Source organism: Calonectris borealis, chromosome 4, assembly GCF_964195595.1.
Source record: "Calonectris borealis chromosome 4, bCalBor7.hap1.2, whole genome shotgun sequence".
In the NCBI taxonomy this organism is placed as follows: Eukaryota; Metazoa; Chordata; class Aves; order Procellariiformes; family Procellariidae; genus Calonectris; species Calonectris borealis.
This window is the reverse complement of record NC_134315.1, coordinates 2,140,199-2,166,823: the sequence shown is the minus strand read 5'-3', so window position 1 is coordinate 2,166,823 and position 26,625 is coordinate 2,140,199. Positions and strand designations below refer to the sequence as shown.

The 26,625-nt window shown below is 58.5% G+C and overlaps 2 protein-coding genes across 2 annotated transcripts in view; both read left to right on the top strand.

Annotated features, from left to right (window-relative positions):
- The first annotated feature begins 9,247 nt into the window (after positions 1 to 9,247).
- EGR4 (early growth response 4) lies at positions 9,248 to 11,957 on the top strand. The gene is made up of 2 exons (XM_075150506.1): positions 9,248 to 9,731; positions 10,068 to 11,957. Exons 1-2 carry the CDS (start codon positions 9,593 to 9,595, stop codon positions 11,393 to 11,395), a joined length of 1,467 nt encoding a protein of 488 aa, XP_075006607.1. The 5' UTR covers positions 9,248 to 9,592; the 3' UTR covers positions 11,396 to 11,957.
- A 5,817-nt stretch (positions 11,958 to 17,774) lies between these two features.
- The window catches only part of FBXO41 (F-box protein 41), an 18,585-nt gene continuing 9,734 nt past the window's right edge, over positions 17,775 to 26,625 (top strand). Inside the window, exons 1-8 of the mRNA XM_075148354.1 lie at positions 17,775 to 18,496; positions 21,881 to 22,109; positions 22,461 to 22,534; positions 22,662 to 22,972; positions 23,123 to 23,364; positions 23,768 to 23,883; positions 24,139 to 24,291; positions 26,372 to 26,467. Of these exons, the coding sequence (XP_075004455.1) occupies positions 17,775 to 18,496; positions 21,881 to 22,109; positions 22,461 to 22,534; positions 22,662 to 22,972; positions 23,123 to 23,364; positions 23,768 to 23,883; positions 24,139 to 24,291; positions 26,372 to 26,467 (1,943 nt within the window). The remainder of the gene's footprint in view (positions 18,497 to 21,880; positions 22,110 to 22,460; positions 22,535 to 22,661; positions 22,973 to 23,122; positions 23,365 to 23,767; positions 23,884 to 24,138; positions 24,292 to 26,371; positions 26,468 to 26,625) is intronic.

Genomic DNA, 26,625 nt, shown 5'->3' with positions numbered 1-26,625 from the left:
TAAATGTACAAGTGCACAGGACGGACAAATGCTGTCTTCTTCTGCCTGTCCATCTCCCCACCCTGCTGCTGACAAACGCAAAGCCCTTCTTCCAGACGAGGGGAATGAGCAGGGAATGAAGGCAAAGGTGGATGCAAGCCAAGGAGTCAAGGGAGATCCATCAGGAGCACAACCAGATTCCAGGACATGAGTAACCTTGCAAGAAGCTCTCCATGATGTTCTCATCCTGCAGGTTCCTGTGTCGAGGTGGGACGTTCAGCATTGCTTGAATCCTTCTTCCAGCAGATCCAAGGGAATGAAAAGACCCTTCTGTTAACTTCAGAGAGGAGCTGAAATCAAAGGCACAAACACAAGTAAATACTGTCGCTGGTGTGTGGCATCGTGATGATTCATATGTTTATAGGAAAGTTTCAACCCCTGAACCTCACTTTCCAGCTCAGACTGCGGTTTCCTCACCACATTATTTAATGATCTGCTCCCAGCTCCAGCTGATCCTAGTAAAAAGGTGATGTATGGCCCAGAAAGCATGGACCAGCCACCGGCATGGTGTTCTCACCTGTGCTCTGCAGCCATAAATTTCCAGGTTCCTCTAGAAGGAGCTGCTCTGGCCTGCACCCTGTGGTGAGGCTCTGCTCGGAGCCTGATCGAGAGGGGATGCATCGGTCTTCCCCGTACTGGACTCATGCAGAAACAGTGTTGACCCAGATGTGTGTTTGAGTGCAAATATAGCCACACGCGATGCAGACAATTTGTTCTCCTCGGCACACTCTGGTACACCTTAGCCACAGTAGTCCATGTTGTTCCCTGAAGGACAAACCTTGGAGTGGAGAGTTATCCTCTTCTCAAACGGGACTCGAACACATTGCCAAACTGGATGATGCACCAAAGTCCAGATGCTGCCGAGTGTGCGACCTCAGCACGAGATGCTGGACTGTCATAAAACAACCCGGGAAGGTTTCCTTATTCCTGCACCATAGCAATGGGATGATGTCCTGGAGCAGGAACGTCGGCTTGGTCGCTTTGAGTCAAGCCAAAGATCCATCTAGCCACGTACTTTGTCCCCTTGACAGTGGCCACTGATGGATGCCTACAGGAAGGTACAAGGGGCATCCTTCTGCGCTCATATTCCCTCGGTATGCCCTTCCAGGTTCTGCCAATCTGGAGCAATGGGCTGCAAAATGCGGCTTGAGACATTTTTAAGAGGAGGTAGAATCAGCGTTCTCCCATGGTATTTTGGGGTAAAAAATGCACTCCAGCATATACATTTTAGAGTGACACTTTTCCCATTTATGCCTGGATTGGACAGCCTGATTCCTGCAAGTGAGATGGCAAATTCTGCTCCTCTCATAGCCGAGCTATATAATAGATATAACTAGTATTAATTTACATACCGAGTATATTTAAGAGTTTTCCTAATGATATGCTGAGAGACCGGAGCAGTTAATTTGAAGAGTTCCATGCATTTCCATGCACTTCCAACTTTTGGCATGAATATCATTAAGTTTTATTAACATAATTAATACTAATGGCAAAAAAAGGACTGCTATCACTTCACTCTTATATTTTGGATACGAGTCGAGTTCACGATACTGTAACCACAAGCAACAAATCAGAACTTGATAGATGGATTTGCCTTCGTTAGCAGCTGACGGTGACAGCCTTAAAATTTACTTGGGAGGAAGAATTGATGGCATAGAAAGCTGACTTCGGAGGCTGATGGTTTTATTTCATGGAGAGGAGAGTTAATAAATCTTCATGCTGCTCTGATTAATGATTCTGGAAAGCATCTCTCCAGATTCTTGGAAACTTTCCTGAAAAGGAGCAGTGAACTGGTCAAGAAAGCAAGTAACACTCACAAATAAAAAGCTGTCGGATAAATTCATCTCCGAGCAGGCACTGGGCCAGGTGTGCGTCCCCCCCGCTTTGCAATCAGAGGGGTAAGTAATTGAGCACGGTTCACGGGCACGATTTGTGCAGTCAGCGGTTAGAAAAGTAAGACGGGCTGCAGGGAGCATGGACTTAGCTCCAACCTCCGCAACAGGCTCTCTGCAGCATCCTTGGTCAATTCACTTAGTTCGCACCGGTGGGTACAAAACCAGCCCTTTTAACTCCGAATCTCTGGAGGAAGCCCCCTGTCCGTTCCCAGGGTCGATACCAGTTCCCAGTAATCCCCATGGGCACTGGGAAACTGGGTCTCGAAACTGGCCGGGTGCCCGGGGTGGAGGCGAAGCAACCTCAAGGCTTTCTTCCTTTCCCTGGGCAAGGAAACGCTCTCCTCCCTCTCCAGCCAGCTTAGCTTTTCGTACCTGCCCTTCTCGAAAGGGATTTTATTCTAATGGTTTGTTAATGAACGCCTTTATCTGATTGCAAGGCAGCTCTCTTTCAGGTTGACGACACCGGCGGTAAAGGGGCCGACATTTGTTTGTGTCTCATTCGGGGCATGCGTCCCGGCACTCCTCCTCCGTATCGCTTGCGAAGCCGGAGCCCGGAGGCTGCTGGGCGCCGTGCGAGCCTCTGCTTGCCCTAACGAAACCTGCCCGGGCTGCGGGACCGCGGCGAGGTGAGCAGAAGGGGCCTAAAGACAAACAACCCTCTTGGTTTTCGTCTGCGATGAGGATTGAGTCCTGCAGCCTAATGAGGATAGAGCCTAACGATGCTCAGGGCTTGTTTCGGAGCTCGAGCTCCTTTTCAAAGACCCCTGGAAACTAAAAAAAAGTCCAAATGTTTTGCTTCAGGCTTTTTCTAAATAAAACGGTCCAATAATTTGGTTTAGAGAATGCTTTATTTAAAAATATAAATAATTTTTTTAGAGGTGATTAAAACCAGTGTGAGAATGAGTGGAGAAAGACTTATTTGGGGCTCAGTGAATCATTTCATTCAAACTGGAAGGCAAGCTTGCTTGGAAATGTTTACAGCTTCCCAGTCAATACATCAAGGCAAACAGACTCTTAGAAAAAAATGTGAATTTGGAAAGAAGTTGAGAAAATCGTCCCCTCCTGCTTTATTCCTTTATTACAGCCAAATCATTGTGTTCCTGACAGCCCCAGCCTCAGCCCTGTGCTTATACTGAGCCCAATTAATCTTCCTGCCCCTGACCAACGCATGCAAAAGCACATGCTAAAAATATTGTGATTAGGACATGTGATGAAGGAGAGAATAGAAATACCGCTTCTGCTCTCCGCCGGCTTCTCCGAGAGCTCACAGCGTTAGCACTTTGCCTTTAGTATTGGGTTTGATTTTATTATTCAGGGGGCAGGGGGGAGCAGGGAATGAGATTATTTCTGTCTGTAGCCTGTGTTTAGGAGGCGATGCGATCGCGGGCGCTGCAGCGGCCTCTCCGCTTTGGCAAGCTGCTCTGCCATCCCCGTATGCAGTCGCTGCCAGGCTGTAATTCCCCTCGCCTAAACTGCAGGTAGCAGCCAAAGCATCCAAATTTGAGGGATTTTACCCCAAAGCTCAGCTGCTTGTGATAAAAAAGCAAGGCTGCAGGAGAAGCGATCCGTAAATTTTAAGGGCAGGAAGAGCCATTATCATTAGCTGAGCGCCCGGAGAATATGGTGATGTGCAGCAACATAAAACCTGGAGCGAGATAGCCATCCGCCTCGACCTCCCGCTGTGCCCAGGCTCTGAAATTCCAGCCAGCGATTCCTCCTCGTGCCTCGTAATTAAAAAAAAAAAAAAGCCCCTTTTTGGCAGGCATTTCATAGAGCCTCACGTGCTCTTTAAATCTGCTGAGGCCGCCTGGGCATGCCTGAGGAAAGACGCTCTTCGGCAAAGGTCCTCAGAGCATCCCTTCGCCGCCGCCCCGGGGCTGGCAGCACGGCCGGGAGGTGGTGGTGATCTTCTTCTCGACCTCTCCGGGTTGTCTCCTCTGTCACACGAGCATCCCCTCCGCGGCGCCAGGAATAGGTACGCGGTGGAGACGGCACCGCTGGTCGCGTGCCAGTTGCCATGGAAATGCAGAGCGATGTATTCTAGAAGTTTTCCTGGAAGGGGAGATGGTTGGAGCAATCGGAGGAGGAGATGGAGGACAAAGAGATGAGATCCAGCGGCTGGGCTGTGACCCATCGACATGCCATCTGCAGTGCCCGTCCCAGGAGGAATCGCTGCTCCGTCACATCGTGCCATCCACCCTCCCCATGCAATCCGCTGCCAGCTTCAAGATTTTGGGATGCTGCTCCCTTCTCCATCTCAGAGGCCTGGTGGAGGGAGGTTTGGGGTGGTTTATAAAGAATCTGGGCTTGCTGGTTGGCTTTTGGTGTGTTTTTTGGTGGGGGTGGTTTAAAGGAGATGCTATGCATCCAAAAGATGGGAGTCACGAAAGGTAATTCAGGGGTTCGCATGGAGCACGGGGTGGTACCGGCAGCTTGTGAGCCCTGGGTGCTCATAGGGCAGCTGCCCCCTTGGGTGCCCACCTCTGTCCCTACCCCTAACACCATGGGGGAAAGCAACAGCACTTCCCAGGGGGATTTCTTTAAAATACCCAATTCCATCTGCTGCTCAGCCCCATCTGCAGAGCAAACCTGAACAACAAGCAGAAAATCCAAGGGACACCATTGTCCGTAAGAGCTGGAAATGCTGGGGAGCAAGGGGAGGTGGGCAGTGCTGCGGGGTTGTTGCCTTTTCCCCAACTTCCAGGAGAAAAACACTTTCGAATCACGGAAGCATCTTCTTGAATATTGAAAACCAGCGGCTCAGAGTCAACAGAGCCACTTTCTTGCCGGTGGGAGAAGCCCTTGGGAGGGGTTAGCGTTACCAGCAGGGAATTTCCCAGCTATACCCATCACCACAGAGAGATTTTGATCACCAGGAGGAGGGAATTCATCGCCTCGTGTGAGCAGCCGGCAGATTTATCGCACGCACACCCATTTGCTCGGAGGCTTTTCTGAAGTTGCAAGCGTGGAGGTGGTGGGCACGCTCCAAACAAACAGAAAGAGAGATTTCTTCACCTAAAACTTAGCTCATCTCACAGCGCAGAGGATTCTGAGGGTTCAAAAAGAAATCAGACAGTGGACGAATTCACTGAGGACTATTAAATATAGGGCATCAGGTCGAATGCAGAAGGTGCATGAGCCGTGAATACTTGGGGCTTGGAGAAGACACATGGAAATTATGCTTTTCCCTAGATATCTGTCGGCTTTGAGCACACGGGCCCAAGTTTGGCTGCCAAAGTAGTATTGCCGTGAACCAATACTCAGCCCATCCCTTTGGAAAAATGAATTCCAGCCTCAGATCAGCGCTGTCCATCTCTGCCCTTGCCAGCGGCGCCGGGGCTGCCTCCTCTTGCCCAGCCTGCGTGCTGCGGTGAGGAGAGTGCTCCCCAGACCTTCTCCCAGCTCCTTGTTGGCTTGTGGCAAGGCAAGGCAGGAGGACGAGAATGTTTTACCTCCTTTCCACAGCATCTTCTCCCTTCAACAGGGCTGGAATTCCCAGGAGCGTCCAACCCCCTGCCAAAATCTCCCCAGACTGTAGGGAAGACCCCAGACCAAGCCCCCAAAGATGAGAGCTAGGGGAAAAACAGGGGACAAAGCCAAGAATTAAGGTGGGATTTCCATGCTATAACCCCGACTGGGAGAGCAGACTGGGAAACTGGAGGGAAAGGAAGGCTGATGTGCCATTGCAATGGATTGCACGCGGCGTGGTGGGACGGTCAGGAGAAGGATGACCCCTGGGACCAAGCTGGCCCCCGGCTCTGCAGGGGAAATATCTGGGGGTATCAGCAGGAGCCAGCAAGGAGCTCACCCAGCGAGGAGCTCGCCAAGCAAGCGCTCGCCCTGGCTGGCGGAGGCGGGCAGGCGCCCGGGGACGGTGGCTTGTGCCAGCTGGTTCCAGATGGCAGGTGACTGGGGGAGTCCCGGGCTGGCAGCCTGCGCGCTGCAGCACGCTTGGAGGGCTGGAGTCCTGGGCGAGCTTGGGGGCGAGCTTGGGGCTGAGCAACCTGTGCCCTGTCAGAAAGCTCAGAGACGCCTTTCGGATTCCCAGCATCACTGGAGCAAAACTGCTCCTTCCCTTGGGGTCGTCACTTGCTGCCCCAAGGATGCTCCCACCGCGCGGAGGGCGCACGGAGGGAGCGGTTCACCCTTCTGCCTGGGTGAAGCTTTGCTGCGCGATGCCCCGCGGACACACACGGGGCTGCCACAGCGGCTTTCCAAACCGCTTCAGCTTTTAAAGACGTTAAGCTTCCTGCAGCATCTCAGGGACCAGAGAAAGAGAGGGAGGACCCAAAAACGGGGGCAGAGCCTGAGCTCCGGTACCTCCCCGGGGTGCCCGCATGTGGCGGGGGGGACCTGGCCGCTGCACGGATTTCCTCCCTGTATTTTTATGACGACACATTTCTCCCCAGGAAGGCTATCCCGCCTCCTCGCCAGCCAAGTGTTCCTTCTGGGAAGGGAAAGGTTGTGCCAGCACCTGGTCCCGGAGCTTGGCTTTAGTCGTGGTCACGTTTTCCCATTACCTCATGCGTGGTGTCACCTCCACGGTCGGAGCTAACACAGCCACACTCTTCCCATGGAAACTCCCATCCAAGAGGGTCACTTTAGACTGTTTTTTTTTAATGTAAGTGGGTCTCTATTTATCTCAGGCTTAAAAGAAAAAAGCATTCATCCAGAGGAAGAGGGCACATTAGACAGTACCTATACAGCCACCCCTTATAGTCAGCAGCGCTCTCCCAGGCAGACGAGGCGTATATAAACCACGCGATAATTGTTTCTTTTCTTGTCTGGGGAACTGAAATATCGCCATTATTTTAGGATCATCTCTGAGGATGAAGAGAGGTTTACGAGAGCTGCTTCTGCCCCGCGGCGGTAGCAGGGAACCTTCTCATGGCACGTTAGGCTGGCGTCGTATAAAAGGTGGGACAGTTTTTTCCATCTTCAGGAGAAAAGGAGATGGCAGCGGTTGTCCCAGGGATGTGCACGGCAGCAGGCGAGAGCGAGGATCTGGACCCCAGCTCAGAGACTGGAGGCCCTACGCATCCTAAAGGCTGACATCCCAGTTAAAATGTGGCACAGCCAAATAAAATAAGAGCGACCAAGGTCTGATGGGTCCATCTAACGCAGCCGAGGAGAGGTGAAGAAGAGAGTAAGGACCCCAAGGTCCATCCCTTGGTCATATCCCACCGGCATCCAGCAGATCCCCTAAGCAGCAGGTTGGGGTTGTGTTTAGTAGCCACAGATGGACTATTTTAAACCTGTTTATCGTCTTGGTCCCCATGATGGCCTGAAGCGCTGAGTTCCAGTTTCGTCGAGCACTGCAGGGCTAAGTATTGCCTTTGGTTTGCCTGAAACCCACTTTCTGGCCATTGCACTGGGCTCCCCCCAGCTCCTGTCAGATGAGAAACGGTGAATAATTGAATCCCACTCACCATTTCCACACTCTGATAATTTTCTGGATCTCTCTTCATCCCCTCTTTTATTTCCAACCTGAACCTTACAGCTCATTCCCTGACACTCCCTGAATCACCAGCCGGGCTTAATGCTTCTTTGCACCTCTTCGCCAGCGATCGCGGTGCATTTTGCAGAGGCAACGATGAACAGCCTACCCCCAACGTGGGGAAGCGCTGCTAGACACATTTCAGAGTGATTTGCCCAAGGTAACGCAATGAGTCATTGCTGGAGCCAGGAATAGCACCGGAGCAGGGCCCCGCTTCAGCCGCTGCGCCCCGGCTCGAGCATCGCTTGGCCCCGTGGACGTGGGTGCGGGCATTGCTGCACGTCCCCAACGGATCTGGCCTTCCAGCAAGGGCTGTAAGCACAGGGAGGCAGGGAAAACATGCAGGTAGGGGGGCTGGGGAGAGGTCCCCTCCTCATTTCTAGCTCCTTTGCAGCCCACAGCTTTCTCCTGCAGCCCCTGTTGTGGAGGTGACCTTCTCATCGGCCGCCTTATGCTCAGAAGCGGCAGGTAAATATTTTTATAGGTGTGTTTTATAGTGGGCTCTGAACCCAACAGCCAGATTGCCCGGAGAAAACCTTCCCCTCCCCATCCAAGCTGCCTGTGCTGGATGCCGGTGGCGATCCCCTCCCCAAAACATCGCCAAAGCATCGTCCAGTTTTGGCTCCGAATCGATGTTGGAAATTTGGAAATCTCCAAACAACTAAGCAGGGAAAGCAACAGCCTCCAGCCTTGCTTCACTGGAGGCTTCACCCCACCGCAGCGGCTGGGGGGTCGGGAGGATGCTCAGGGCACCGTGGCGAGGGTGGAAGCACTGCCAGGATCCTTCCAAATCACTGCTTGTGTTGAGTCCGCTCTTAAAACATCCCCCTTCGACGAGCCGGTGGGATTAGCACTACGGATCTGCCCTCTCCCAGCCCAAATCCGTGCCTATCGCACGCCGGCCTGGGTGGGAGCCATGAACTCGGATGACTGAAACGCGGCGAGGGAGCTGGCCGCAGCGTTTGCCTTCTCTTTTTTGGCCGCTTGCTCGATCGCAGGAGGAGCCGGCATCCACTTCACGGCTCCAAATCAAAGCAAATACGAAATGCCAGCAGAAAGTATTGCAAAATCAGGCACGGAAAGGAGGGGAAGGGAGGGGGGGGGAATAGCAAACCCAGCACCTTTCACGCTTCTAGAAGGAACAAGAGCAACAAAAGGCATTCACAGGGAAAAAAATAGCATAAGGCGAATAAGAGCCTGGGGAGATGTAAATCTGGAAGAACAGCAGCCCACGTTGGGAGGGGAGCCAAAGCCCCAGCGCATTGCTGCGGCGCAAGGGCCAGATCCGGAGGGGTGCCCAGCATCCCCCCCCCCCAGCCCTGGGAACTGCAGGGGCAAAGCTGAAGCTGGAGGAAAGCAAAGGCTGTGTGAACACGCGTGTGTGCTTTGCACACGCGTGTGCACGGGTGTGTTGATGCAGAAGGTGTGATGGGGGGATGCGGGCAGGATTGCAGGGGGGTACGGGGCGGGGGAGATGCTGTATACACACACACAGAGCAGCAGCCGCGGGCCCTGCAGCGATTCGTTAAAAATATCGCGATTATTAGTTAAAAAGAGAGAGATGGAAGAAAAAAAAAAAAAACAAAAAAAAAACAGAGAAGGAGAGAAAAGGGGGAGGAGAAGGGAGGGGGAGGGGAGGGAGGGGGCAGCGCGTCACGGGAGAGATTTCCTTATTGGGACTCCCTAGCCTACATCCTGAGTCCATATATGGGCATTTACGTCACGGCAGCCTCACTGGGGACTCCAGAAATGGCTGCGGCGGAAGGTCGGAGCAGCCCCGCTGCAGCTATAAAGGGGGCGGCGGGGAGGGAGAGCCGGGCGTCCGCACGGGCTGCCGCTGCTGCCTGCCCCTGCCTGCCCCCCTCCCCCCGGGACCTGCCCCCCCTACCCACCCACCCTGGGGCACAGCACCCCCCGGCACCCAGCCCGACCATCCCCCGCATTGCCCGGAGCACCCCGGAGCATCACTCGGATTGCCCCAAGCACCCCGGAGCATCCCCCGGACGGTCCCTGGCACCTACCCCCAGCATCCCCCGGATCAGTCCGGGCAACCTGCAGCATCCCCCCCGGCTCGCCCCGCATTATCCCCCCCGGCTCGCCCTGAGCATCCCCCGGCTCGCCCCAGCCCGGCCCCGCCGCTCCGGCCGTTCCTCCCGGGAAGATGCTCAACGTTATGGATTTCTCCTGCCCGGACCCGCTTTACTCTAAGTATGAGGAGAGCTGCGAGATGAAAACCGGAGACCTGCAGGGCTTGGGGCAGCCTGAGCAGCAACTTCTGGCAGAGGCCGATTTCCTGGGAGGTAAGGGCAAGGGGGGAGCCGGGCAGGGATGAGGGACCCCGCTGGGAGTGATGGCTCCAGCCAGGAATCGGGCATCTCCCCCTCCTCTGCCCCCAGCCTGCTCCCAGCCCCTGGCTGTGGGTTCAACAGTCCCCCGCTAGCCCAGGGTGGGGGTCCTGGTGTCCTGCTGGGGAAGGGGGGTGATGCCCAGGGCTCCCTGTGTGGTCCCGGGGACCCGGCTAGGACGGGGACCTCACAGTGACGCAACGTCAGCCTCCCGCTGTTCCCCCGTATCCCGCCCCCCCCCATCCCCGCATCCCTCCATCCCTCTAACCGCCGTCCCCTCTGCGTCCCCAGGTGAGCTGCTGGGCGCCCCGATGAGCGGCGGGGCGCTGGATTACTCCCTCCTGGGCAACCAGCCCTCCCCTTCCCTCAGCTACACCGGCAGCTTCTTCATCAAGGCGGTACCGGAGCATCCCCAGGATCAGGAATCCCTCTTCAATCTGATGTCAGGGATCCTGGGCATCTCCCCTTTCGCCTCCTCCGAGGGCCACCAAAGGCACCTGGATGCTCTTTACCCCTGTCCCGAGGTGGCTCAGAGCCAGCTGGACCTTTACGCCACCTGCCAACCCGAAATGAACGGATCCACCCAAGCCCCCTTCCCGGAGCAGGGCTACGGTGGCTTCCCCACAGCGGATGGTGCTCAACCCCTCCAGGCACAACCCACCTTAGGAAACACCTCGCAGTGCTTCTTCCAGCCCAAGCTCCTGGACAACAAGCAGGACATCAAGCTGCCTTCTGCTTCCCCATCCCTGGACAAGTTTAAAGCCTCCTGCGCCCAGTGGGAGCCCGTCACCCAGCATCAGGCCTACTTGCCCACCGGCTACCATTCACCTGAAGCCTTCCCGGCTGGGGAGAGCAGCCAGGGGCTCTTCCACCCACTGGGCTCCAAGATGGAGAGCGTCTTGTCCGTCAGCTGCCAGTCGGAGCTCGGCAGCCTGGCAGAGGATGCTGCCTGCTTCGGCACCCATCTGGGCTTCGGCTGCGAGCCAGAAAACTTCCCGGCCCGCGGGGACTTTGCCGACACAAAGATCCACAACCTCCCTCCTCCATTAATGCCGGAGTTCGATGCCTCCTTGGCCCAGCCTGAAGTCCTGCCGGGTCTGATGAGCTCTGCCGAGCTCCTCCATCCCCACCCCTCGCCCTCTGTCCCCCCCCCGGACTTTTTGGGCCACCCCACCTCTTCCTCCATCCCTTCCCTGCTGCCCGCCAACCCTCCTGCCTTGGCCGAGCCCAAGAAGAAGACCCACCGGACCAAGTGCTCTTCCAAATGCTTCTGTCCGAAACCCCACGAGAAGGCTTTCGCCTGCCCGGTGGAGAACTGCATCCGGAGCTTCGCCCGCTCGGATGAGCTCAACAGGCACCTCCGCATCCATACGGGCCACAAACCCTTCCAGTGCCGCATCTGCCTGAGGAACTTCAGCCGTAGCGACCACCTCACCACCCACATCCGCACCCACACCGGCGAGAAGCCCTTCTCCTGCGACACCTGCGGCCGCCGCTTCGCCAGGAGCGACGAGAAGAAGCGCCACAGCAAGGTCCACCTGAAGCAGAAAGCCCGGACGGAGGAGAAGCTCAAAGGTTTGGGTTTCTTCTCGGTGGGTCTCTCCTTCGGGACACTGTGAAGCCCCAACCTGAACGCTGGGAGACGGCGTTTCCCGAGGTTCCCCGAGCATCTCACGGGAGAGCCGGGGTGGGAATATCCTCCTGGGGTGGCCCCGGAGAAGATGACAGCAGATCGGGCCGTGCCAGGGAGGAGAGGGGCACGCGGGAGGCAGAGGCGATGCCGCGGCGCTGGACCACTGGCTGCAGAGAAGGGATGTGGCAGCTCCGGCCACCCGGAGCCATCTCCAAACCGCAGGGACTGAGTCATTTTTATAGCTCCTATTCCACGGAGGGGGAAAAAAAAAAAAACAAACCATGTACAGAAAGAAATCCCCGCTGAGATGGGTTTTTTTAATATACCCAAACCCACGGACATCCTGTGTTTGTAGTGACCTGACCGTGCTTTCCCCTGCCAGCACTTTACGCGGAGCTCCCGACCAGTTATTTACCGGCCGGCACGGTCGGGGGCTGCGGCTGCACCGGTCCTTTCTCCCGAAGGAGAGAGATGCCGCCGGGCTCTGGCAACCGGTGCGTAACGGTCCCTTTGGAAAGGTGATGTCGTTATTATTATTATTTTCCTGTTTGTTTAAAAAAAAAAAAAAAAAAAAAGAAAAAGATTCTTTTTTTTTTTCTCTCTATCAGGAATATTAGAAAATTGTGTCTATTTTTCTAATTAAAGATTTGAACTAATCTCAGACCTTGCCGGGGTTGCTCTCTGCCTCTCAATCCCATATAGCAGCCGACGCCGGTGGTATCTCTGTTACGTTTTTGACCTCTAGCTGACGCGTATGGGGAAAAAGGTGCTTAAATAATTAGCAGGGAGAGAAAAATCAATCAGTGCAGTGGGTGGGCTGGCGACCCTCCTCCTGAGCACCCCCAAATCCCCAGGGTGGGTGGCTTATCCCGGGAGAAGGGTCTTGTCCCGGATAGAGTGGGGAAGGGATCCCCACTCCCTGCTGGTGGGTCCCCCTCTGAAAAGGGGGGACGTGGCCCTGGATTTATTCCGATGGGACCGAGCCCTGGAGGGATCTGTCCTACTTGGATCCAGAGCCATGGGGTCCGCTGTGGGGACCCCAAAGCCCAGCCTGGAGCCCCCACCTTGGGCTCCTGGTCCCTCATGGATGCCCCATGTGCTCTGGCAGGCTTCACCCGTGACAAACGGGGTGACTCCACACCCCATCTTCAACCTGGCCCATCCCCAGGGCTGGAGAAGGTCCAGGCACCATCAGGCAGAGGCAGGCAGGATGCGGCCTCCTGCGAAGCTGGGGTGGGGGCTGTTTGCTCCCTCCCTTTCGGCTTTTTAGACGGCCGAGAGATGCCGTTTCCCTCCTCCTGGGACCAGCCAGCAGCCGGATGGCTCAGGAGGAGATTTTACAGCCTGGAAGGTGCTGCTGATAGCAGAGCCTCCCTCCTCCAGCAGTTAAAAATCAGCCAAACCCATAGATCCCCAAAATCTCCTCTTTCTAACAGGAGATGCTCACTCGGATGGGGCATGCCGGTCTTTGCTTTTAATTAATCGGGAGGAGAAGGTGTCTGTGGGGAGGGAGGGAGCTGGGCAGCGGGGACGGGGTGGCACGTCCCTGGCTCGACGATCGTCATCAGTGCTCGGGCGTTTTGGGGATTATTGGCATTTTCTTGCAGAGGGGGAAACTGAGGCAGGGAAGGGGTGCTGAGCATGGCTGCAGATCTGCTCTCTCCGGTGGATTTTATCCCCTCTACCAGCCCTGGAGAGGGGGGTTCTACCCCCCAACTGTGTTACAGAGGAGGGAGGTCTCCTTCCCCAGGTCCCCTCATGCCAGCACGTGGGCTGGAGCATCCTGCGGCTAAACTCCAGTTGTACCATGATCCCAGCAAAATCCACTGCCTGGCACCAAGCTTGCCATGGGGTGGGAGGAACCAGGGAGATGGGGTGGGAAGCTGGGCAGGGGACGTGGGGTCCCTGAGGACTGTTAGCAGGGATAGGATGGGGAAAGGGGGCAGAGGGAAATCTGCTTGAGGGGGAAATCCTAAATGTCCCCTTGGACCTGTCCCTAAGAGCTCGCACCTCTGGTGGCAGCCAAGGATGCTCATGCCCCTCGGGTGGGCACCCACTAGCCCCAAGCACTGCTAGCCCCAGCAGCCAAACCATCCCACGTGTGCGAGAGCCTGATCCTGAGCGAGGACCACTCGGTGGGATGCAGATGACCCCAGACACCAGGAAAAACCTTTTCTCTTGGGGGACACCCCAGATATTGTTAATAATAGCACCCAGGTTTCCTTCAGGAAGAGGCGTCTTTTGGGCACCTCTCCGTGGGACGTCAGCTCTCGCCGGGCAGTAAACAGCCTTGCTTTCCCCCGCGCCGCTGGCCATGCATGATGCATGAGGCCTTTATTAATACCCCTCCGAAAGTGCATCTATTATTGATGTTGAGTCTGAAAGCTCTGCGAAGGCACCCGGGCTCGAGCCTTCACCCTCTGCTCCCCTGGCCGGCGCTGCCGAGGGAGGGCAGGAGGGAGGAGGGCACCCAGCACGGCAGCTGGGTGCAGCTGCTTCTGGGGTGGGAAGGGTCCGAGCATGCGTGCTTGTGTTTTTAGGAAAGGAGGAGCGATTGCACCCCAAAACCTGGGGCTACTCAGGGATGGGGACACCCCCAGACTGGCAGCATCCTGGTCCCAACGCTGCTGTCTTCTCCTGTGTCCACATCAGAGATGAGAAAAGCCATCAGTGCTGGATGCCTTCAGCGCTGAGGACCAAGCTGAGGTGCTCGGGGACTGGATCAGGACCAAGCCAGGGATTAAGCCAGGGTGATCGGGGACCGGATCAGGAGCAAGCCAGGGACAAAGCCCAGGTGCTTGGGGACCAGCTGCGGACCAAGCTGGGGACCAAGCCAGGGTGCTCAGGATCTGGATCAGGACCAAGCTGGGGACCAAACCAGAGTGCTCACGGACTCAATCAGGACCAAGCCAGGGATTAAGCCAGGGTGATCAGGGACCCGATCAGGGACCAAGCTGGGGTGCTCAGGGACTGGATCTGGACCTAGCCAGGGACAAAGCCCGGGTGCTTGGGGAGCAGCTGCGGACCAAGCCAGGGTGCTCGGGGACCAGAACAGGCCCAAGCTGGGGTGCTCAGGGACTGTCTCAGGACCAAGGCAGGGTCCTTGTAACTGTGGGTCCAGCCCAGGATGGGGAAGGAGCAATGCAGGTGCCCAGGCTCGGCCACGCACCGGCTGGCCCCCCTGGGGGGATGCTCTGGGGTGATCCCAGCCGGGAGCCTGCCAGGGGCAGGGGCTTCAGTGGTGGGGGCGAGGGTAGGATTGGGGGGCAGGGGAGATGCAGGATGAGGCCGGCGGGCTGCCGCATGGCAGCAAGGCCCGGCGGAGGGCCCGCGGTGTTCGTGGGGAGACAGGCAGAGGGAGCTGTGAAGGAGGAAAGCGGCAGAGAGAAACAGTCCGGGCTCAGGCTGCAAAGGAGGAGGAGGCGGCTGCTAGCGCTCGCCCTCCCTCCTTCCCTCCATCCCTCCATCCCTCCCTCCCTCGCTCCTGCCTTCACCATGCATAGCCCCCCCTGAGCCCCGCAGCACCCCGGGGACCCGCCGTCCCCAGGGTACCCTGCAGCCCTCACCCACTCACCACCCCACCGGGGCCGTCGGCCTCTGTCCCCTTCTTCCTCCTCCTCCTCCTCTCCCGCAGCCACCACCCTCCCTCCTTCCCCAGGGCCTGGCTGGCATGGAGGTGCTGGCCGCAGGGAGCCGGCTGCTTCCCGCGGTTCTTGCCTCCTCCCCGGGCTGCATCCCTCCTGCCTGGCATCCCTCCTCCCCGACAAAGCCCTGAACCGCTCCGCAGCCGCCTCCTTTGTGCACCGGAGCGGGTGTGCGTCCTCCGTCCCCCACCCCCGTAGCCCCCCGGCTCGCTCCGCTCGGTGGGGACGGTGGCAGCCGGTGGGGAAGCGGGAGAGATGCTGCCCTCGCCGGAGAAGCCAAGCGCGGGAGGTCGGCGGCGAGAAGCAGGTATGGGGAGAAGCGGGATGCTGCGCTGGGAGGCGGTGGCTTGTCCCCAGGCTACTCCTCGCCCGGGGTCCCCCGGGGAGCAGGGGGACGCAGCGGGGACAAAGCCACTGCCAGGAGGCGAGGAGGAACCCGCTGTTCCTTGCTCCAGGTGCTGGGGGGCTAGATGCACCCCGGCTTTTCATGCCCACCTCCCACAAGCCCCCTGCGCCTCATCCCCAGCCACCCTCTCCCACCGCGGTGCCCCCACCCCGCTCCTTCCCACCCCGCTGCCATTGCAGCCTCAGCCGGGGAAGGATGGGGACCAGCGGGGACACGGCACCGGCAGCATCCGCCGCCGCCACCCCTCTTCTCCATCCCCCCCTTCCCTCTTCAACCAGGCAGTGGAGCTGCCTGCTGGTAATTTTTTTTTTTTTTTTTGGGGGGGGGGCAGGAAAAATGTTAAACAATGCGAAGAAAGGATCCATGATGAATCGCAGGTAGCGGCGCCGAAGCAGCCCGGGGATGGGTTTCACCCGCTGCTGCAATCTCCCGGCGCCTGGGAGCGCTTCCCAGCTCCGGATGCCGGTGGGCTTTATTAGCGTGGCCGTGGTAGTAATGACTCCGCTAATAATTTCCTTAAATCCTGGTCGTTGTTAGGGGGGAGAGGTTTTGTGGGCAGGGTAGGACCTGCCCAGGATGGGGACCGGGCGATGGGTGCATTCAGACCCTCCTGGGCCGGATCCTGCCTTGGCTTATGGCTGGGAAATACGGACCGAGGCTGATCGGGTACCCCGGGAGACGCGGGCAGGGATCCAGGCCTGAGCTATCGGTGGCACGATGCTGTGGCCCCATCCCTACGGTGGAAAAGCGCTTTCTCATCCCATCGGCAGCAACCGAAGTTGCCGGCGGTGCTTTGTGTTCGCCAGCTTTCGGCCGGGCTGGCGCCGGTGGTCGCCCAGGCGGGGTTAACGTGTGAGGGTGCATTTTGTAATGACCCCAAAACACAGCCAGGCAGTTCCAGAAATCCTCCCAGCACATTTTATTTTTATTTTTTTGCATGGATTTCTTGCCTTTACTGTTTTTTCCCTAAAAAATGGTTTTCCAAACCTCGTGGCCCGGTTGTGCCCTCCAAGGGGGGTGCTGAGCCGCGGGCGATGCTGCCCAGAGCACGGGTGGAGGGTTCGGTGGTGGTTTAACACTCGCCAAGGCTGGAGGTTGTGGGGTGCAGAGGGGCTCGGAGGGGTTTTAGGGTGGTGGGAAGAGCCATTTGTGGAATATTGCAGAGGGACAAGCCAGGGGTGCTCCCACCCGTGGGTGCCCTCGGTGCTTTGGGGTGAAAGCATTGCAGCAATGCACCCTGATGTGTGCTTGTGCCGCCCAGGCTGGAGGAGACCACGGTGACCTCCTAGGCTGGATTTTTGCTGGCTTATCCCATTTCACAAGGGTGGGGTTTTCCCCCCCCGCCTTGACGTCTTGGAGGGTTTTGTGAGTGGGGGATAAACCAGGTCCCCGCAGGACCCTCACTCACCAGGCGTGGGAAGCCTCGGAGTCCTCTGTATCACCGGGACGGCACAGTATGGGGGGTCCCACAGCCCCGGAGGGGACCAGCGATGAGACCCGATGGTTGTGGTGAGGGGCTGGAGAAGTAACTAATCCTGCTGCGAGGCTGCGCAGGCTGATTTAGCAGGACTGGGTCACCCTTTGCTTGGAGGAGGTGGCTCCCAGCACCCCGGCCCCTGCGTCAGACACAGGGATGCTCCCGGGGCCTGGAGACCCCTGGCACTGCAGGGGCTCATTGCATGGTGGTTGGGCAAGAAAGCACATGGGTCACCCCTCTGCGGCAAGCTCAGGGTGGATGGAGAGACATTTCCCATGGGTTGTCCACCTTCCTATACTCCTCCCAAATGGTTGTGAACCTTCCCAATGGTTGTGCACCTTCCCAAGGGGTGGGGGACCTTCTCAACGGTTGTGGATCTTCCCAAGGGTTGTGGGTCTTCCCAAGGGTTGTGCACCTTTCCAAGGCTTGTGGATCTTCCCATGGGTTGTGGGTCTTCCCAAGGGTTGCCCACATTCCCAAGGGTTGTGCGCCTTCTTGAGCCTGGTGCACCCTCCCAAGAGTTGCGCATGAGTGGGAGGATGGAGGCAGAGAGTGGAGCAAGAAGAAGGACCGAGGAGGGACTTCTGAGGACCCTCCGTCCTTGTACGACTAACCCCTCTATCTCTTCCAGCGCCTGGCACCGGCCGATGCTGACATCCCCCCCAGAATTGCCGGACCCCCTGCTTCCGTCCCAGGGCTCTCACCCCACCATGCCCCAGCGCAGCCGTGGCCCCACCACCCAGGGCTCCCCAACCCATCCCACGTGCCATCGCTCCATCCATCCCGCGCCATGAGCGGGGCCGTGCGGTTCCCCTGCGTCAGGGCGTGTAGCTGAGGGATGGCCTCGCTGGACCTGCCCTACCGGTGTCCGCGGTGCGGGGAGCACAAGCGCTTCCGCAGCCTCTCCTCGCTGCGGGCGCACCTGGAGTACAACCACACCTATGAGACCCTCTACGTCCTCTCCAAGACCAACAGCATCTGCGATGCCGCCGTCTTCCCCCTGGCCGCCGACGGGGCCCTGCTGACGCCAGCCGCTCGGCGGGACTACTTTGAGAGCACCTCCTTCCAAGGCAAGGACCAGCGCTTCTCCTGCGACCTCGTCCCCGCGGAGGAGCTGGAACCGGCCCCATCCTCCTCCCCCTCTCCCCGCTATGTCCACGAGATCGAGATCCCTCTAACGGAGATCTTCAGCCGGGGCAAAGCCGTGGCGCCGGCCCCCACGCCGCCGGCCACTATGGACGCTGCCTATGAGGAAGGCTTGGCCCGCCTGAAGATCCGTGCCTTCGAGAAGCTGGAGGTGGACAAGCGGCTGGAGAAGCTGACGGAGGAGGTGGAGCAGAAGATCGCCTCGCAAGTGGGCCGGCTCCAGGTGGAGCTGGATCGCAAGAGCTCGGAGCTGGAGAAGGCCAAGCAGGAGAGCCTGCGGCTCAGCCGGGAGAAGCAGGAGCTGGAGGACCGGGCGTCCGAGCTGTCCCGTCAGGTGGACGTCAGCGTGGAGATGCTGGCCTCCCTCAAGCAGGACCTGGTGCAGAAGGAGCAGGAGCTCACCCGAAAGCAACAGTGAGTCCTTTGCCCCCTCTCGTGGCTGCAGGGTGGGGGGAAATCTGTCCCCAGTGGCGAGCCCTGAGGAGCCCAACACCATCACCAAACCCTCAGACCAAGTGCTAGGGCACAATCCCCTCAGCAATGCTCATGAGCATCATCGCTCATCAGGTTTGGCATCTTCTCCCACATGGGCACTGTCCACATAGACCTGAGCCCCTCCATGTCTGTGACCAACCTGACACGTCATGTCAGACCTTGTCCCAGAGCCACCAGTGCCCCCAGGACATGGCCAGGCTGGGGATGCACATGGCCATCCTGCTGTCCTGCAAAGGAACATGGTGATGGGCTGCAGCCCATCTCTAGTACCAAAGAGTGTCCACCCAAAACCAGGGCTGGGTCATCCCCTCTGGCTCCACAGCTGAATCATCTGGCCCTGTACAACCTGAGCAATCCCATCGACCTGTCCCATGGTTGTAAACATGAGAGGAGCCACCTTGGCCCTGCCTAATACAGGGTTTTTCTCCCAAAAGGAGAAAAACTGTCTAGGGTGGGATAGCCTGAGCAGTATGACCTCCCTCTGCTGTTAGGACCATGGCACTGTCATCCTCATTTTCATTCCACATTCCCCACTCAACACCCTCTTCCCACCCCAGTGCTGCTCCTGAGTTTCCCTCCAGTCAAGCGTTGGGTTATTTTGCCCATTGTTGCTCAAGCAAACTAGACCTTGTTCCTCAGGAGTTTCTTAGCAAAGCTGGAGGCCACCATGGAGTCCAGAAAGTCAGTGAAGGGCAGGTTAGTGGGGGACAGTCATGGTTGTGCTGGGCTGGGAGAGCTGGTGGGATTCCTCAAGGACTTGTCTTGATCCCCACCATCCTTAGCATGTTCATTAATGAAGTTGACCCCAAAATAATGACTGCAGCTCAGAAACAAGGTTCACAGGATTTGCTGGTGGTGGAGATGGTCCTGGGGTGAGGAGTGGGATGACGCTGGGGCTGGATAAGGGCAACAGCTCTTGGTTTGGATGCGCGTGTATGGGACAGGCAATGGGGAGGTTTGGGGGCTGCCATCAGCTGCCTCGGGGGCGTTGTCTAGGGGCATCTTGGGGGTGCGTGGTGACAGGGTGAGGGCCAACGGGGTGGACAAGTCTGGAGCAGGGCCTGGACAGATGTGAGAGAGGGCAGACGGAGGGTGACCGATGGGTCAAATGTGTCTCGTTCGGTCCATGGCGGAGCCTGGACACTGTTGCCACCTAAGAACCTAGGTTTATACCCCAAAACTATGTCCTGGTCCTCCCTTTCCTTAGAGAAACCCTCCTGCCCCTTGACTGTCCCCATCGGTCCCCAAGCTTCTCCAGCCAGCGTGACAAAATCACTTGCCAGGTTGCAGAGGGAGCACGGGAAGAGCTGACGAAAAGAGACAGTTTTTTCCTGGATGTGGGGAAATCATCGGAAATCATTTTCATCAGCAAAGCCGGGTTCACCCTTCCCCAAGAACAAAACATTGCCCGGGACATTTCCCAGCCCTGCCAGCTCCAAAACGCCGCAAGGCCATCGGCCCCACGGAGGCTTTTTGCTCCTGGGCTCCGTTTGCGGTGTTTTTCCACCCTGTCCATGGGAATGAGAGATGCGGGTGATAACCATCAGCGTCACCTTACGCCCGCCCTGCCAGCGCCCCGTTTGCCTTCCAAATCTCCGGGGGCCCCTCACCAGGAGCCTTCCTAAATCATTACCGGGGAGCGCCCAGGCTCACCCTGCAAATGGCAGGTTTGGGGGCAATTAATTGGTAATTAAATGGCAACAGGAATTATGTTGCTAAGGGCTGCCACCTCCTTTTCCTTCGCGCTCCTGTGCAGATTGGTGCCGCTGGGCGTGCGCGGTCGGGTGTGCACGGTCGGGTGTGTGTGGTCGGGTGTGCACGGTCGGGTGTGCGTGGTCGGGTGTGTGTGGTCGGGTGTGCACGGTTGGGTGTGCGCGGTCGGGTGTGCACGGTCAGGTGTGTGGTTAGGTGTGCGTGGTTGGGTGTGCGTGGTGGGGTGAGCATGGTTGGGTGTGCGTGGTCGGGTGTGCGCGGTCAGGTGTGCATGGTTGAGTGTGCGTGGTCGGGTGTGCATGGTTGGGTGTGTGCGGCGGGTGTGCGTGGTCGGGTGTGCATGGTCAGGTGTGCGTGGTCGGGTGTGCGCAGTCGGGTGTGCATGTTCGGGTGTGCGCGGTCAGGTGTGCACGGTCAGGTGTGCGTGGTTGGGTGTGCGCGGTCAGCTGTGCATGGTTGGGTGTGCGTGGTCAGGTGTGCATGGTTGAGTGTGCGTGGTCGGGTGTGCATGGTTGGGTGCATGCGGTCGGGTGTGCGTTGTCGGGTGTGCACGGTCAGGTGTGCGTGGTTGGGTGTGCGCGGTCAGCTGTGCACGGTCAGGTGTGCATGGTCGGGTGTGCGCAGTCGGGTGTGCACAAGACAGATGTGCAGAGCTGTTTTTGTGCGTCTGCAGGGGTTCATGGATGCTGAGTGAAGGTGTGAGAGCAGTTGTGCACGTGTGTGTGTGCACCGTCGACTGCGCGGGTGTGATCGGAGCTGCCACTCACTGTATGTGTGTCTGGGAGGGCGTGTGCACGTGCGTGCTCGTCACGCTGCCTGCACGTGTGCCGGTTGTGTCTGGCTGTGCGTGTGTGTCGGGGTGCACGCTGTCCCCTCTGTATCTGTGTTTTCGTGGTGCTTGTGCACCCGGGCGTGGGCTGCACTTGTGGGTGCGCACGACGGCTGTGCGTGTGCGTGCCTGGGTGTACCCGTGTGCATGTGCAGGGCTGCAACGGCCGTGCGTGTTTTTGGGACGTGTGTGCTCGCGGGGGTGTGACGGCTGCGTGTGCCCGCGTGTACACGCCCATGTTTTTGGGAAGCAGATGAGGTCGGTGGGGGCGTGTGTGCCTGGGCACACGCGTGTGCGGGGCGGGACGGGGCCACCTCGGGTCGCTGAGTCGCTGGCTGCATTTCGGGGATGACATCTGCAGGCTGCCCTTAAGGTCTTTCCTTTGAGTCTGCCCCGAATGAGGCAGGGTACCACTGCCACCTCCTCCATCAACCCGCCGCACCATCATCATCCTCCTCCCTCCGGTCCATCGCGCTCAGGGGCCTGACTCCAGTCCTGGGAGCGATGTACATCCCAGTGAAGATGCTGGGGACGTCACCCCCCCAAAACAAGGTGGCCACATCCACCCTGCATGCCGGGAGCATCCCTTGGTCCCTGCTCTGCCCCGAACCATGCCCAGGAGCCATCTGGGCTGGCACAGACCCAAATCAGGCTGATGGTGGACCGATCCGGATACGTACGAGCATGGGACAGGGATGGAGGTGCTTAACAGGGACGGGTGGGAAAGGATTGGGGTGTCACCTACTGGTCCCTCCATGCAGGGAGGTGCTGCAGATCGACCAGTTCCTGAAGGAGACGGCCGCCCGCGAGGCCAACGCCAAGGTCCGCCTCCAGCACTTCATCGAGGAGCTGCTGGACCGGGCGGACCGCGCTGAGAAGCAGCTCCAGATCATCAGCAGCAGCTGCGGCACCACCCCAAACGGCAGCCTGGGACGCTGCGGCACGCCGGCGGCCAAGGCCACCGGCCGACCGGTACCTCCGCGGGCACAGGCACGGGCACCCCAGCGGCTTCGGGCATCCACCCATGTGGCTTCTCTGAGGGCTACAAAGGGTTGAGCAGGGAGGTGTAGAGACCCCCATCTCATTCCCATGGGGAAATGGATAATCCTGGGTGGGAGGATCCCAAAGAGGAGTTGCTTCTCCGTGGGTCTGTGTTTCCGTGGCGAGTGTGGGCAAGGCACTGGGGCGATGCTGGAGATGCTCTTCTGCATCCCATTTGGATATGGCCTCACCCCAAAACGCAGCTGGCACTGGGTGGGTTATCGGGGTCGTCTCCCTCAGCTGCACCACCCACATTTTGGGTTTTGCCACGTTGGCTCCTCTTGTCCCGTCTCCCTGCAGAGAGACCGGCACCCAGGGCTGGCTGTGCATGGTCCTTACGGCGTGTCCAACCAGCGCTCCTCCTCCAGCACCGGGTGAGTCCCCTATCCGTGCTGCCTGTGGGATTTTAATGGGATGCTCATTTTTTTGGTGGGCGAGGGGCTGACGGGAAGGGGATGCACACCCCGGCGAGCACTGAGGTTGGGCATCCCTGTCCCCCAGGGCCTCAAGCCGGGCGAAAGCCGTGTCGCAGAGCTCGGGCTGCTACGACAGCGACAGCGCGGAGCCGTGCCCCACCGATGACACCGCCGACGGGCATCCCTACCCGGCGCGGGACGGCGCCCGGGGCTCGGGGCTGCGCCGGCAAGCCATCCAAAACTGGCACCGCCGGCCCTACCGCAACAGCACGGAGGGCGAGGAGGGCGATGTCTCCGACGTGGGCTCCCGCACCACCGAGTCGGAGGCCGAGGGCTGGGAGCCGGAGGCACCCGGATCCGCTGCATCCCGACCCGCCGGCAGCTGCCGGCTAACGGGTGAGACCGCGCCGGGCTCTTCTGGTGGGGTGGGAGGACGGGGAGGCTGGAAGTTGGGGGTCGGGGATGACCCCTCAGCTCTGCGAGGAGCATCCCTTCCCCGCCGTCCTCCCTGGCCGCCAGTGGCAACTGACGGTGGGTGTCCCACAGCCAGGACCGAGGGGGCCGGGGGCAAGGTGGGCCGGCTGGAGAGGGGCAGCCCGGGCCACTCCAGCGAGGTGATCAGCCCCGAGATCCTCAAGATGCGGGCGGCTCTTTTCTGCATCTTCACCTACCTGGACACCAAGACCCTGCTGCGGGCAGCCGAGGTGTGCAAGGACTGGAAGTTCGTGGCCCGGCACCCAGCCGTGTGGACGCGGGTGCTGCTGGAGAACGCCAGGGTGTCCTCCAAGGTACCGGCGATGGGGATGGCACTGCCCGGGGTGAGACCTTTCTTCCAGAAAGGTGAAGCTGTACAAGCAGCTCATATGTGTTGATGGTCACGGGAAACGTGAGTGCACACAGCTGTGTGCTGGATGCATTGCACGTTCACGCGTGCATGCTTGTGGGCGCGAGCTCACGTGTGCACGCGTTTTCACGTGCTTTTGTGGTCACAGCCGTGATTTTGTTGCACGCACTCTTACATCACCTCCTGTGTGCATTTTCACATATTTATGGCGTGCGTGTGTTTGTGCATGCCGAAATGTGTGTGTGCTGTGGGATGTGTGCACAGATCTGCCCAAGACAGCCAAGGATGGGTGGCATGGGGCACGCCGAGGGTGTCCCCCTCGGTGACAGCCACCCCTGTCCCCCCAGTTCCTGGCCATGCTGTCTCAGTGGTGCACCCAGATGCACTCCCTCACCCTCCAAAACCTCAAGCCGCGCCAGCGGGGCAAGAAGGAGAGCAAGGAGGACTACATGAAGAGCACACGGTGAGTCCCCGTGTCCTGGGCACCCTCCTCCCACAGCCGGAGCCGCTGGTCCTCAGGGATGACGATGCTCCATGAGCCTCAACGTCCCATTTCCACTGACGGACGTTCATCGCACACCGGCTCCTGCTGTGGGTTTCGGGTGTCCTGGAGCCACGAATCCCCGTGGGACATGTCACCCTCTTGGGGTGGCCCCGGCGTGGCCATGGGGTGCGTGAGCGCGGGCGCCCGTGCCTGACCCTGCTCCGTCCCTGGCAGGGGCTGCCTGGAAGCCGGGCTGGAGTCCCTGCTGAAGGCGACGGGCAGCAACCTGCTCATCCTCCGCATCTCGCACTGCCCCAACGTGCTGACGGACCGCTCGCTCTGGCTGGCCAGCTGCTACTGCCGGGCCCTGCAGGCTGTCACGTACCGGTAAGGATGGCCACCGGCATCCCCCCTTGCCCATGGGGACAGTGTGGTTCCCTGGCTGGGATAGGGCTGGGAACATCCATGGGATGTGCTGGGACTCCTCTGATGCCCATCCCCATCCCCTGTCAGAACGCAGCCCATCTGGCCAGCTGCGAAGGACCCACCTTTCCGTGTCCCCAGCCCAACGGCAGCCCCAGTGTCCAGTGGCCCCAGTGCAAGCTGTCCTTGCAACTCTCATCCTCTTCTGGCATGTTCCCATGCAGATGTTTCCCTTCCAGCTCCATTCCCACCAACCTGTTACCTATCTCAGCCCAGCTGGAGGCGTGACCGGGGTCTTGGTATGGGGACACTGCTTTATGTTAGAGAAGGGTGAAGAAGAGGTGCACCAACACCAGGGCCCAGTGAGGTCCCACCTGACTGTCACCCGCTGATGAAGGCTTCTAACGGGGAGAAGAGACGTTGGGGTCCCTCTGTCCTGGGAGGGAGGAACAGCTCTGCCACGGGATTGCTAAGACCCAAGACCTTGGGCAAGAGCAAGGACACAAGGCCCATGATGGTGTAGGTCCTGGAGGAGGTCACAGGTCCTGGAGTTAATCACTGACTGCTCCTTGGTCTTGGCCACCTTCCAAAAAGGCTCTGCCTCCCGTGGAGACAGGATTTAGCTTTCCTACGCTCTCAAGGAGGATGATCCTTGCTCTGCTGTGCCCTGCAGATGACCACTTCAGCCTCTGCATCCATATCACCTACAGCCAATGGGTGTCCTCATCCAGCCCAGGATGGAGAGTTCTTCAGGTGGGAAAGCACACCCAGCCAGCTCCTCCATGTTGGACCAAGCAACCTGATCTGGGGATTCCACACCATGAGGCAGCCCAGTGCTGCCGGGTTTAACCCAAAGACTCCTCCATCGGCCCTTCCAAGGGCGTTAGAGCAAGCCCAAGCGCTCCTGGCACATTGCTAACCTGTGACTCTGACTCACGCTCTAATTAACCCGCCGCGCTCGCAAGGGGCTCTTGGCAGGCGTCTTCAGTGGAGACGTGTGAAACGCTCAAGATAACACCCATCACTTATTTTTAGGCTTGCCTGAAGTTTTGAAATAGGTCATTTAGAGTTAGGAAGTGCGGCCTCGGTCTTCGGGAGGGAGCCCAGTGCAGTGAAGCAGCCAGTGGCCTCTGTCCGAGCTGGTAGCATCACGACGACACTCTCTGACATCTCTCCTCCATTGGCTCGGTGCAGGGAGCCAACGGCATCAGTGAAAGCTCCTCTGAGCCAGTGGCACAAAAGTTGGGTGGCAGGCAGCGTGGCTGCACTCCATCAGTGTCATGGCTCATGATAAACTTACACCTCCACTATGCCCCTGCACGAATCCAGCAGCATCCCATGACACCTCCAAAAAGACCAAGGAGGAGCCCACAGCAAACCTCTGCAGCGACATTTGGCCAACAGCCAGCTACAGATGTGGTAGCACAACCATGGAGCTGGTACAGGGGCCATGGAGCAGCCACTTCCCTTGGCTGGAAGTTACCACCCATCAGCTGAAACATCTTCGCCACCTCCTGGCACCTTCCCCATCCAAGCTGGGCAGGTGGCAAGTGAAACCAACCCAATGGGATGTTATATTTGCTCTGCAGGGGTACATGGCCTGGCAGTCTCAGTTCAATCACTTGCCACCTTTGCATCTAGAAGACTTCTGCCTTCACCTTCAACCTCACCTTCAACATCAACCTCACCTTCAACCACCAACCTCACCTTCAGCCTTCTTCAGCCTTACCTCCAAACTCATCTTCAATCTCACCTTCAGCCTCACCTTCAACCTCACCTTCAGCCTCACCTTCAATCTCACCTTCTTCCATTATTCTTGACATTGCACATCCGTAGGCACAATTCCAATAACAACGCCTTCAGCCTTCCTGCATGGGTTGGTGTTGGGACTGTCTGGTTCATGGGCAGATCGTGGCTTATAAATAATGACCAGATTTGTACCTCCAGGTGCAGAGAGATGTAGCAGCATGGAGACTGCAGACACAACCCCTGGGGCAGCATCACTGCTGGTGGGGGCCACCACGTATCCTCTGTGTTGTTCCAGGAGCTCTACGGACCCCGTGGGTCATGAAGTCATCTGGGCCCTTGGAGCAGGTTGCAGGGACATCATCTCCCTCCAGGTCGCACCTCTGCATCCATGGTAAGAATCGTGTTAGGAGGAGGCCAGGCTGAGTGTGAGGGGCACCACTGGGTGCCAGATCCAGATTTGCTTGGGGGAGGGTCCTCGTGGGATGAACAGCAATCCTGGAGGCCAGTCTGGGGACTGGGAGCTCAGCCCCATCCCTCCCTGCGAAGGCT